The following is a 14,043-nucleotide window of genomic DNA, read 5'->3' on the forward strand; positions in this document are numbered from 1 at the left end:
AGGAGTGTGGTTTTTGGTTCTTCTGTCCCCTGTCTCATAATAGACTGAAGAGACTGTACTGCTTTTTCTGAGGTAACAATGTTAAACAGCAGCATGGCATCTCAGGACTCTCCGTGAATAGCTGCAACATTGCTGATGCCACATTAAGGAATGCTCACTCACAGACTGAAATATCATTAGTAATTATCCCAAAACAAGAAATAGACCCAATCTTCGCTTTTACCTGTGACTGTATCTTGGAAGAATAAATGAGACCAGCAGATGTCCATGAAACAAGGTGTTGGGCATGAAATGTTAATCTTCCAGTCATGTTCCACAACTAACAAATCACATGCTGAGCAGACATTTGACATTTTGTTTTGTTTGAGAGCCATGTAAACCATGGATCAGATACAGTGCATTATCTTGTATGTATAATATAATGCCTATTGGTGACAAGAACTTGCTCCCTCAACTTGTGAATTCTATCGTAAATTTATCCCAAACCAAAATTTGTCATGCAGGTCAGATTTTGAGTTGGCACCTTCAAGTATTCTTCATGAACATGTATTTTAATGTCAGTTTTACCTGTTAGTCCCTCATATTTACCATCCCAGGTGATCATGAGGTGTAGTTTTGAACTTGTTGAGCTGTTAAAGGTGTAAATTTACTTTCCTTGGGCATTCCACAAATATTTGATCTTTTGTCCTAAGAATGCAAGCACTAGTTCTCATAAAGTTGTGTTAAAATTCCCCTCCAATCAATGCATGAAGAACACAAGGCTCATTTGTACAAATTTTATTTACCATGAGATTGCACTTCAGTGTTGTTAGGGATGAACTTCAAAATATACATCTGATCACCAGAGTCGACTACAGCTATCAACATGTACAACCTTCACTAGGAGGAAGTGGGCCACAGCCTTATCCTGGCTCACACCGTCACTGTGTACTACACATCGTACACACAGTTTGAGCTGATAGTGGTTCTTTACTGCTACACTGTTCGAGCATTAAGACCGCAGCCTGTACATGATCAAGTCATGACCTATAAAACAGTGGATGTTTTGACCAATGTGCCACAGTCCCGAGTTCATGTAATAAAGCCACCTTGTCCAACTACTTGTTCCATACAGTTATACCTGAAATCAACTTACCCTGAATCCTTACCAGGTTCTGTTAATCTGCTAGAAAATGCAATATACTTTAAATTATGACTACAATGAACTTGAAGGGATTTTTGTAAGTTGGGACCAGTGTGTTATGTGCAATTTGAAAAACATACACAGCCTGTTCATTATATATATCATGCTAGAAGCATGCTCTTCATTAACACAGCTGTGTGAAAATGAAAAAGAGTGTCCTTGAAAGATTATGTCCTGTTTATTATGTTAAAAGGAACAGAAATTTATGAAAAACACTGGAGGAAGTTTGTGTCAGGGACCATATTTGTCCATCATAAAACATAAATTTATAAGGAAATCACTTTATGAACTGGATTTACACAAAGTTCGTACATGTGGGGGTGGGGCGAGGCTTCACAGACAGTGATGTATGGCAGCAAACCTGTTTCTTCCTATCTTATCTATACAATTGTCTGCTTTTCCTTTTCTGCTTTATTGTGATTTAACATACAAATACTGACAGGGAGCCCTAAGTTTGATACTTGATCATTCTTGGTACACTGCCCACAACATCAAACTGGTCAAGACTCGTTCATCTACAGACAGACATTTTAAATATGGATTAATGCAAGTCAGAGTTAAAAAACTTGATGGCTTTGTGTTCAGGTGACGAGGTGCGACCATCTTCCTTCCAGCAAGAGGGGAGTGACAGCTCTGTATGAGCAGTCCTGTACAGTGGGCTTCCAGCAGACTGGCCAGACAAAGCACTACTACTACACAGCGTTCGTCGGGACGTACATATTGCTATCGACGAGCAACTTGGTCACAGTACCACTAAACATGGCTGAATGTGGTGTGAAATTTACACATGGCTGCCCTGCTTAATCTGTTGCAATATACAGAGGTGAAACTCGGCGAGGATACTCATGTCCTTGAAGAAGGGAGCTCAGCTGGCATAAGAAACATCGCCAGACCTGAACCAAGAACATGGCTTTATGAATATAAAATTTTAATTCCTTTACCATTGGTGATTAAATTGAGATTAAGTTGAAACATGTAAATATGATTAAAGATAAAAGATTAAACATTATGTAATCGGTGTACTGGTCAAAAATGTTATGGGTTTTCTGACAATGGTTCATTATGTCACGTTTGTCAACATCAGCATGAAAGTTGGCACATACAAGTAAAATGTGGTACAATATGAAAACTCTCACACATCATTTATCTCCCATGTAATCCAATCTTTTACTCGGAAATGAACCGCCTCTATCAGACATCACAAACCTTCCCAGAAGGAGTCAATCGGGTGAACCCTGAACTTTTGGTCGTCAAAATGTTGGATATACCAGCTTTTGATCCAACATAATGTTGGCCCTCTCCAATGTCACTACTTTTCATTCTGTCATGATCTGTTTGAACAAGTGTCTGTTTCATAAATTTCTTGGCCCTGGTTTCTGGTCTGAACAGAGGAAACCATATGCAAATAATGATTTCTGGTGTTAAATAAAATGTCTGAAACTAAGAAATATAATTGAAAATATTGTAACATCTAACCTCGGCTCAGAACTTCCTGCCAATGTTCATTATCAAATGTCTGATGTTAACACATGGTTTTACGCCACTTTAAACAAAATTCAAGCAACACCTCGGTGTGGACACTGCAAATAGGCTTCACACATTGTGCCCATGTGCAGAATCAAACCCAGGTTTTCGGTGTGATAAGCGAACACTTGAACCACTAGGCTACCATACCATTCCAGCAGATTAGAAAGTACCCCCCTTCTGACAAAATGTCACCTTGACAGAGTTATCATATACGAGTAAAAGATCAAATTTTAAGACTGCAGATCATTCAACTTGTACATCTTTGAACACACTGGTCATATCTTCAACACAACAACACTACCACAATGTCGTCAATTCCTGGTACATCATCACATTAGCACATCAAGGGAGCAACATTTTCCAGTCCAACAGCTTCTACACACCAGAAGAGGTTAAACTAAAACATTTTTGACAGATCATGTATCAAAGAAAATCTCTGGAAGTACTTGTGAGAAAAGCAATCACATACACCAACATACATGTCAAGTGCTATACATCATGGACCAATCAAATTGATCCTTGCATCAGTAGCAGAGGTACAAAGATTATGATTGGTTCCAAACAGGTGACCATTCTATACAAAGTCTGTACATTGTGTACAATTGTTCATAAAACAGCTGCAAACTGCCACACCACACTCAAAACAAAGATTTCAACCATGGAAATATCATTGCTAATCCCCGATTTGAAATAAACACAAAATTAGAATTATCAATCTTCTGAATTATAAAATATTTCTATCCGTATTTTATTACACAGGTAAAAATTAGACAAAACAAAACATAATGTCCTACCTCATTCTAACAATCAGTTGTCTAAACATTGAAAATAACACTGTACAACTACTGGTATCTAGTAATTGTAATAATATGCTTGTATACAATAGTCTAAAAATGCACCATGGCTAGCAGTGCCCGACTAATAGATTCCTTCACCCATCCACACAGAACATCACCATGACAACACAGAGCACGTTCTGTACATGAGTATCAACAACATACAACATCTAGCAGTTAATCCCGATGCACTATCACAATTCAGGGGAGATAACTCACACAACCAGTCACAACACGTGATCTTGAATCCAATGGTTGGTCAGGACTAAGAATGGTTCTAACTTCAATACATCTTTACTAACTAACTGATTAGCAATTAATTGTCAAACACATTGTTTTACTTAATTTCTGAGATAAAAAAGCACATCATCAAAAGCAAGAATACTTTTAATGCACTAACATATAATTGTAAATTTTAAAAAGTGCATCTTTTTCGTATGAGCAGGTTTCATTGATGATACAGTCCCTAAATAGCATTAAATCTTTCAAACTAGCTCATATACAATCTAGAGTTTCTTCTACTGTCACTTTTATGTATATTCTACATTTGAGCAGTGTATAATACACGTAATGCACCATTTCTAAAGAAACCGATTCCAATAAACCTGTCTGAAACTGAAATAAAATATTTCTAAAACACATCACTTAAGACTAACTTCATCAGACTATGAAAGAGTCATACGAATTGTGAGGACAGCATCAGCTACAAATATTGCGATGAAATGTAAAAGCAAGAAGTGCATGAAAATTCTGTTATCTCGATTATCCAACAACCTTTGAGAATTATTCACAACAATGAATTTTTTATTTAAATGTGTTTGTAAGAGATGTCTCTTGCCCTCATGTCAGTTTAGCTGCTTAGGAAAACACATATTGAAAATCTGGTCCCACACTTGTTTCTTGTCCTAAAACTAATCGACATAAAAGCTGCTAAAAGCTGAAGCCTTACTTGATGAGACAAAAAGGATATATATACTGAGAAAAACATATAAAGGAACATGAAAGTTCAAGCATTCCTTTAATATTTTCCAGTTTTCATCATCAACTTTGAATAGTGCTGTGGGAGGAAATCTGAGCATTAACACTGTCAGGATGTGGTGTTCCCTTAATTGTTTCCCTCAGTATTTTTGCGGCACTCACAATCCTGCTGAAACCTAAAAGAAGAGAAATTCTTTATTCACAATGATCTTAGTAAAAGAACAACACATTCAGGATATTCCCTAATAAAATCTTTTTGATAAATTGTGCATCTTGATAAGTTTCTCGCAACAACCCACAAAAGCAAGAAAAAGTACAAAAATGCATAAATCAAACTTATTTATACTTTTATCTCTATGACTTCAGAGACAATGTTGTTCAGGAATTATTTTCAAACTAACCTGTGCAAGGCAACCCAGTGACAACTGTAAAATATCAGTGAATATCTTAAATAGTAAACAAATATTTTGATTTAAAAGTTTGATGATCTCTTATAAAATATAAAGCACTGATTTTAAACTAAAGTATGAACATGCAATGTAAATGTCCATCCAAGGTTCACTCTTCAAAACAATGTACAACATGTGTCCGCTTCAAGCACTAAGTTTAAAAGAACAAAACATTCAACAGTCAACACAAGGGCCTGTTTTCGGCCTATGTCTCAAAATAAACATCTACCAAAATATCTTCAAATTACAGCATAAAATGTCAGTTACTATTGCAATGACCAAAAAAATTTATCAAATGGACTTGTCACGGTCATTTCCAGATGATAAGTAAATGGTTTTAACAAGATGGGATAAAAGGTATTTAATATACACCTGGACAAATAGTAAGCATCACTATTCTATATATCTGATTTCCTGAGTACATTACATGGTGTATTGATTTACTTCGTTAATTGTCCAAGATACAGCTGACACAAGTTTGGAAGTTGGTATAGGAACAATCATATTTTTCCCGAAAGTAGCTGCAAGCACTGGGTTTTCCTAACCCACCTGGGAGACAAGGCAGATTACTAATATCAAATGTGTGAGACTGCACTCCAGGGCCCACTTGCACAAAGCAGTCTTACAATGATTGTAACTCCCATTCTCAAATACAAACTTGAGATAGTCGTAGCGCTAAGATTGCTGTGTGCAAGTGGGCCCAGGTCTCTGGTGACAAAACATATCTCGTTTTGATGCTCAAATGATGAGAAACTGTGGAATAAACAGATTACATACCATTAAAAAAGTAGAGGAATATGATGAAGCCATGGAAGAAACAAACGATGAAGAGAAATTTAGGGAAAATGTGACAGTTTATTACATTCCTTTGGAAATATTTCATCTGGATATATATTCCTTTTTTTCATATGCATTGTCATTGGGAGTGCTATGCTTGCAAAATGGAATATCCCCTACCTTTTCTGGGAATGGTACATTCCCTTGTCTGTTGGGTACCATTTACCTTACAACACGTTGTAATATATATATGGTATCTGACAGATAGTAAAGCAGTAATCTGCAATATAATCAAAAACAGAAACAGACAGCAGTTGAAAGGAAGTCAGATATGCAAGGATTGGCTAAGCACACATCATTTCATATCAGTAATCGATTTCAGTTCCTGAATATTGACATGAGAGTGTCATTTTGAAAACAAACACAGATGTGTTTAATCAGAAATAAATATGACCTCAGAACCAGCCTATTGTATACAGAAATATACACTACAAGACCCCTAAGCTTTTTCCAGGTCAATGTCACATTTCCAGCTTGAGTGCACTGACTGATCTGCGTACCTGTGAGGTGAGAGATGTCGGACTTTCAAATACTATTTCTCTCAAAAAACAAGCATTTCTATTCATCTGTGAATGTTATATTCCACCCACAGACCTTGAAGTACATGAAAATCACTTTACTCATGCAGCTGACTTGCTTTCCACCATTGGAGAACAAGCCTGATATTTGTGACTCCATCTTCACACCACCAGTGACTAGTATGAGGCTTGTCCCGTTACTGTCTACTAGTTGGCCAATCAGATTCCACATATCATGTAACTTGTCTTTGCTTCAAACAAAATGGCGGTACTAAGTGAAGATGATCACACTGATAGCCAGGATCTGTAGAGCACAAAATGGATCTTACATCACGAAGAGTATCAACTTACCATCTTGATGATAAACAAGAAAAGATTTGGAAAATATCATGGGAAGTTGCCAAAAACACGCTATGGCAGTTTTGTAATTGGTTGTTGATTTCAGCATACTATTTTGTATTTTGATTCGTCCCACCAAAGACAACATAATCTAATAACATAATTTAAATCTATTTTGGCAAGGTTAAAACCAGGCTTTTGCAGTCCAAGAAGTCACTAGTCTCCATAAAATGTAACATTTCATAGAGAACATAGGTTACCATGGTGATAGTATCCAAGATAAGTAGAGTATGGGAGATGGGCAAGCACCTGCTAAAATTCCAAAATCATCACTCATGATATCTACTAGCCTAGACATGGCTCTCAGGATCAGTTTCAGTTGATATATGCTCTTCAAAAAAAGTAGGGGAACCTGAACTTTCAATTTTGACAGGAAGTGTAAACATTATCAAATGTTTCAGGAACAGACATCTTATGAACGCACCACCATTTCCCTCTATTAGCACCCCTAAACACAACACATAATATGCACGTGTACAATGCAGTAGCCCCATGCATGTGCATGGGGTCCCATTGTTGATTTTGACGTTTTTTCAAGAATGTCGAGAAGTCACTTAAAACATTAAGTTTGACACTCATCTTGTATCACACAATGTTAGTGTTTGTTTCTAGTCATTTGTTTAAAAATGAAAATCCAATACATGCAAATTACAAGCCATACACCAATCATCTCTCAAAAGCGACTATACACCAAATAACTATGGTTGTAAGGAAGTGCAAATGGTGATGCACTCTCAAAACATTTAATAATATATCAACATTGACTGACTCCGATAAATCTCCTCAATATTTTTAATCGTAAATAAAAAATAATGAAGTTCCCCTACTTTTGTTAAAGAGTATACTGCATTATCATTATCAGGTCAGCTTGCTAGATTGAATTTTACTTGCCACTGGCACTGGTCTAGTGCTAATGTCCACAGTAATACAGACCAGCAAACTTCCGTACTAAACATGATGTGTCCAACAGTCGAAACACTTGTATATTATTACATAGAAGTTAAAGAACTCTCAATTTATTCATAACAGTAAGTGAGTTTAGTTTTACGCTGCTTTCAACAATATTCCAGCAATATCATGAAGGGGGACGCCACGAAAAGGGTTCACTGATTGTACCAATGTAGGGCATCTGAGCCTAGCCTTCAAAGTGACAAGTGAACGCTTAACCACGAGGCTATGACACCACCATGATTCATATAATATAATAAGAAATTCAGCCATGGTTTGACCGATTAACTAAAGTCATAAGAAAACATCAAATGTTCTTCAACTTCCTTGAGTAATATACATATGAATCTGAACACAATTCTGTTCATTGCTAAGAAATATGGCAGTAAGAAGAGATTGTAGTTTACTCCTGAGTACCTATACAACTACTTACCCATCTCTTGCAGTAACTATGCAACAATTACCTCATTTCACCTGGGTTTCTACTTTGTTTAATTGTCCAGCAAACTTGCCATTTGTCACAGACATTTCAAAATTTGAACAAAAAAGAGCCTATGTCAGTAATGCATTATTCATCTATATTTTTTCACAACAATTATGATAATAATAATAATAATAGATGACTTCTATCACAAGGTCTTCACACAGGAGAGGTGAAGTATAAAGACATTTTACCTAAGTGGACAATAAGAAGAAATACTGTACTAGTAAATATTTGAACAACAGTCTTAGATTCCTGGGGAGAGTAGAACATAAGCTGTGTTTGGCCCCAGCCAGTCTTGCATTCATATTACCATTCCATTACCATAGACCTGGCTATCACCTTAGGTCACAGAGATCGATAATCATCAGAGTGGAAAAGTAACTTTGAGCAAAAAAGTCTGAAAGAAACCATAGTTGACATCACTGGTGAGTGGGACATGTTTATGCATGGATTACTAACAAAACAGCTTCTTGACATCCTTCAGAAGCAGCCTATAAATAAAGACAAAGTTTTGTGTCTCATGTGAGGAAAAATACACTATAGTTTCCTTAGACAAAAGTTCACCATCCAGTTTCGGTAAATATTCTGGTAATAAATTGTATTTACCCCACCCATGGAATAACACACCCCATCTATGGTATAACATACCCAACCCAGCTTGCAGACAAGTCATACACACTGATGTGGTTGACATGGTTTCTTAAACTTCAAGTTGATTAAGATCATAACAATGTTTGAGTATCAGCCTTAGGTACGTAATATATAATGAAGGACTCCAACTGGGAAACAAATGCTTCGATGTTGGCTCCCGTGTTTGACAGGAGAAAAACAAATATCACAGGATAAAAAAAGATGAAGATAAAAACAGAATAAATTATGACTAGTTTTTCCCTCTCTGACAGATGTGGTAATCAGACAGTATATTGTATTTTGATCACCTCACTTTTTCTTCTGAAAATCCCAAATAAACATTCCCATATCTTTCATCTATTGCATACATATACAGTATCCTAAATTATCATGAACTCAAGGGGTTTTAGTCTTTCATAACCAAAATTTATTATAACCATTTTGACTAAAATATACAAAGATATATCCGTCACTTCATTATATATGTGCTCATTGTAAACATAGTGTAATGCCACCTGTATGTTTTCTTGAATAAGGCAGTGAGTGAGTTTAGTTTTATATCGCTTTTAACAATATTCTATCAATATCACCATAGGGGACACCAAAAATTGGCTTTACAGACTGTACCCACGTGGGTGGTCGACGATATAACAAGCCATCGCTTTAACCACTAACCACTAACCCATTCTCAGCATGAGTGAGTGAGTGCTTTTGAGAATGCTGACAGCAATGTTATAGCTGAGTAAAACAACAGATATCTTGATGAATCAAACAAATAGTTCCTAGTGTCAAAATGTCAACTCAATATGGTCAAGAATAAGCTTGAATAAACAAATTACAATCGTAACGCTGACCCATTCTCATAACGGTCTATCTTTGACTGTGATGCAACCAAAATCAGAAAAATCCATAAAAGTTTGTGTAATGTGAAATCTGAAGTAAACTCTGATGTCCTAACCTAATAAAGTATAACTGAACAGTAAAGGAAACGCAACTTGGTTTTCTGTGCGGTTATTTAACAAAGACAAAAGCATGAAAGCTTATTTTTATGAGATTTTAGCTTTTTTAAACTTGTATTTCTTTTGCTGTTCATTATATGTGCTGGATCTTGAATCAATCTGAAATCATTTGTATTTCAAAATTCAGGTTCATTTCTTCACCCCCTGGATTCAGGTCTTTGAATAAATTTAAAATATAAAAAGTACAAGGAACACAAATAATCCTGTGATTGCACTCAAACCCCTTTTCACAACCTCCTCAGGGACATGTCAGTTTCTCACACAGGGAATATTGTATCTGTGCTGTAGCTCAAATCAAATTTTGACACACCTTCAATACACCCCAAAGGACTCAAATTGAAAGACTCTTAGTAAAATCAAAGGAAGTAATACAGACATCCGCATCTGTGAAGTTGGTTTTAGTTTCCAGATTACCACACCTGTCAGAGAGATCACTGATGTGTAGAACATAAATATAGGATGCTCTGTGGACATATGATAGCACACAGTGTGAATAAATAAATAAATATATAAATATCTTTAACATGAAATATATAAATTCACTCCCACATTCATAATAAATATCTAAGAACATTGTAAAAGTGAAAGTTCAGCATCTACAAGAATATATTTTGAGATTCTATCCCTGTTGATCCTGAAAGCGAAAATGGAAAAACGGTTTGTTGTTCTGGTTGGACTAGGTAAATATGTTATATAAAAAAAGACACGTTTATCCAATCACTGTCAACACCTTTCTGAACACAGAGTAATAATGATATTTCTGTAGGCAAGAAAGCACGAAAGTTTTTAATATTACAAATAAAACATGTAATGGCAGGCTAAAAAGTTGAAGAGTTATTTCTAAAAATCTAGTTCTAGTTTAAAAGCAGAAAAAATCCATTTTAATGAAAGCAAATTGGTTTTAAAACACATGCACTAAAATGCTTTGTATTAACAGCAACATATAGCACCAAAACAAACAGTAAGTCTATGTCCATCATTCTCTCATGCTGTGACATATTGCATATTGGTGCTCACCTTAGGATCTGATGCACTATTAACCACTACAGGTACACCTACTCGACTCTAAACATACAAAATCAGTTGTTGGGTAAGTACAATCTCACTTTGGGCTCAGCTCTGGTTTGGCCCAATTTGCATATTTCTTACAAGTCATTTCATTGGTCGGTCAGCCATGGTGAGAATACTGTCAATGTTTGTGATTGGTCCATTCTTGGAGAGGGTGGCAAGGTAGGGGAGGCCAATCACTTTTATTACCAATTGTTCCCTTGTGTATATATACAAATATGTCCATCCTCAAACCTTGTCTCTCTGTACATTCTCAGATAAAACTTTGCGGTCTTTTGTGGATTGTCTACGTGGAGGTAATGGAGGTCTCTTGTCTAATGGCTGAAAACAAACAAACAATGATCAAGATAGTTTGCAACAGACACATCAGGACTGAAATTTGAAAAGAAAAACATCATAACATTTGAATATGTTTTATTCTTGTTTTGCACTGTGAATAAGTTTACTTTTCACCACTTGTAGCAATATTCCAGGAATTTCACTGTAGGGGACACTAGAAATGAGCTTTACACAATGTATCCATGTTGGTAAGGTGAGGTGAAATGGTCTTAAATGTTGAATTTAAGTATATTTCACTCATATGACAATGTGCTTGTGTGTGTATGTGTGGCTGCTCGTAGTAGCCCAGATTTAAGCTGGTTTTACAGCGCTAGTTGACTGAGATACCATGGCGCAATTAGGCATCAATACCCCACTCAGGTACTTTATACTGACTCCGAGCGCCAGGCCGGGACCATCAAGTACCAAATATTCACATCTTTTGGTATGACACAGCCATAAAGAAGACATTTACTACTCTTGTGAATCCTAAGAAAATTGCTACGCTCCAACAAACAGATCCTGCTCTGACAAATGGAGGCAATGGGCACATAAAGTTGTATTCCATTCCTCTTGGCATGATTTTGTTATGGTCAAGGTCCAAAACAAAAAACAGTTGCGTTTACAGTGGGGTTGCCATCTTGTTAATGTTTCTTGTTTCCAATATGAAAGTAATATTTGGTGATGACTTTACACGAAGAAAGTATTTGTATTTGTAAATGAGTCATTAATGAAAAATCTGTGTACTAATTAGTGTAAAATCAAGTACCACAGACATATTGGGAGATCCATCTATCACAGCTTTCTAATCTGTTAAATTATATTTAAGAGGAATAAATTTCTAAAATATTCTTTTTGACAACCCCAAGAGTAAAAACATGTGGGCTTGCTCTTACATCTTCTTCTCCATTCTCTTTGGCTGCTGTACAGTAGGAGGGTGGGGTATGGTCGGAGGAGTAGGACGCTGTACTGTCTGTGCTGATCTTCCGGTTGTTCTCCCCTCGTGGTGCTGACATGAGGGCCTGGATGTGTTCACAAACACGTCGGAAACGCCGTGATGGACCTGCATGCAATACAGACATATTGAAAACAGCTCACTCTCAGGGCCTGTTTTACACAGACTGGAGACATGCGAGATGCGGGCTAGTCGAGTGTTCTGTGTACTTACCTGAGACTAAAGTGAATGTGAGACAGAAGCTTGTGGCATTGGCGCTGTCCCTCTCACCGGGTGCCGGACTGATGTCCACCTGAAAGCGGACATTCCTGGAAAACATGGAGGAGCTGCCGCCACGACGATACTCTGCCCGGAACGTGGACGTAGACACCACACTGTGGCTGAGATCTGAAGTCTGAAATATAGAAGAGCATCCTGATATATTCAAGGAATTCTTCTTATCAAAACACTATTATAGGCATAGTCAATGGTTTATGAAGGTTAAGATTGTGCTATAACATGACATGATTGGTCAGTAGACATGTACTCACTGAGAGGAATGTGTGGACTAGACCTGAACCATGTACTCACTGATAGGAATGTGAGGACCAGACCTGAACCATGTACTCACTGAGAGGAATGTGTGGACTAGACCTGAACCATGTACTCACTGAGATGAATGTGTGGACTAGACCTGAACCATGTACTCACTGAGAGGAATGTGTGGACCAGACCTGAACCATGTACTTATTGATAGGAATGTGTGGACCAAGTCAGAAGCATGTACTCACAGATAGGAATGTGTGGACTAGACCTGAACCATGTACTCACTGAGAGGAATGTGTGGACTAGACCTGAACCATGTACTTATTGATAGGAATGTGTGGACTAGACCTGAACCATGTACTTATTGATAGGAATGTGTGGACTAGACCTGAACCATGTACTTATTGATAGGAATGTGTGGACCAAGTCAGAAGCATGTACTCACAGATAGGAATGTGTGGACTAGACCTGAACCATGTACTCACAGATAGGAATGCGTGGACCAAGTCTGAAGCATGTACTCATGGATAGGAATGTGTGGACCAAGCCTGAAGCATGTACTCACAGACAGCAATGTGTGGACCAAGTGTGAAGCATGTACTCACTGATAGGAATGCGTGGACCAGGTCTGCCTTGACCTGGCTGAAGGTCTTGTCCCTGACCATCATGAAGTGGTGTTCCTGCTCCATGCCCATTAGTCCACCGAACCACGACCGCTTGGCCAGTCTGTAACAGACAGAACACACTCACAGAACATCACAGAACACACTCACTGAATATCACAGAAAACACTCACAGAACATCACAGAACACACTCACTGAATATCACAGAACACACTCACTGAATATCACAGAAAACACAGAACATCACAGAACATACTCACAAAATATCACATAGCATTTCACATGAACTTTGGTGACCTTTAGTCTGAACATAGTAAAACTGACGATCTGAACCTCATACCACAAACATGTGCCTTGACCATCTTGATTGATGTGTTTGAGTCAGTATTGTTTTAAGCCACTATTAGCAGTATTTCAACAGTATCACAGTGGTGACACCAGAAATGGACTTCTGACATCGTATCCATGTCGGGACTTGAACCTGGGTCTTTGGCGTGACAAGCAAACACTTTAACCACTGGGCTACCCCACCATAGTCATCACACTGCTACAATACTCAAAAGTCTATACTAAAGTATGTGAGTTAAGAATGTCTCTGGGATGTCAGAGAGCAACTTATAAACATTTGATGAGGTTTGAACATTTTTATGAAAACCAGAATGTCAAATTCCACTTACTCCGGGGATGAGTCTGGAGTCATGGATATCTCGTCGGACGTCGGAACTGTAGACACACAGTAGATACA

General features: G+C 37.4%; 1 protein-coding gene across 1 annotated transcript in view; it reads right to left on the reverse strand.

Moving 5' to 3' along the window:
* Positions 1 to 762: 762 nt before the first annotated feature.
* The window catches only part of LOC137261820 (serine/threonine-protein kinase BRSK2-like), a 143,947-nt gene continuing 130,666 nt past the window's right edge, over positions 763 to 14,043 (reverse strand). The window contains exons 16-20 of the mRNA XM_067799605.1: positions 13,976 to 14,021; positions 13,280 to 13,400; positions 12,363 to 12,543; positions 12,091 to 12,257; positions 763 to 11,197 (exon numbers count right to left, since the gene is read on the reverse strand). Coding sequence (XP_067655706.1) covers positions 11,105 to 11,197; positions 12,091 to 12,257; positions 12,363 to 12,543; positions 13,280 to 13,400; positions 13,976 to 14,021 — 608 coding nt within the window. The 3' untranslated portion in view covers positions 763 to 11,104. The remainder of the gene's footprint in view (positions 11,198 to 12,090; positions 12,258 to 12,362; positions 12,544 to 13,279; positions 13,401 to 13,975; positions 14,022 to 14,043) is intronic.

Source organism: Haliotis asinina, chromosome 14 (assembly GCF_037392515.1).
Source record: "Haliotis asinina isolate JCU_RB_2024 chromosome 14, JCU_Hal_asi_v2, whole genome shotgun sequence".
NCBI lineage: Eukaryota > Metazoa > Mollusca > Gastropoda > Lepetellida > Haliotidae > Haliotis > Haliotis asinina.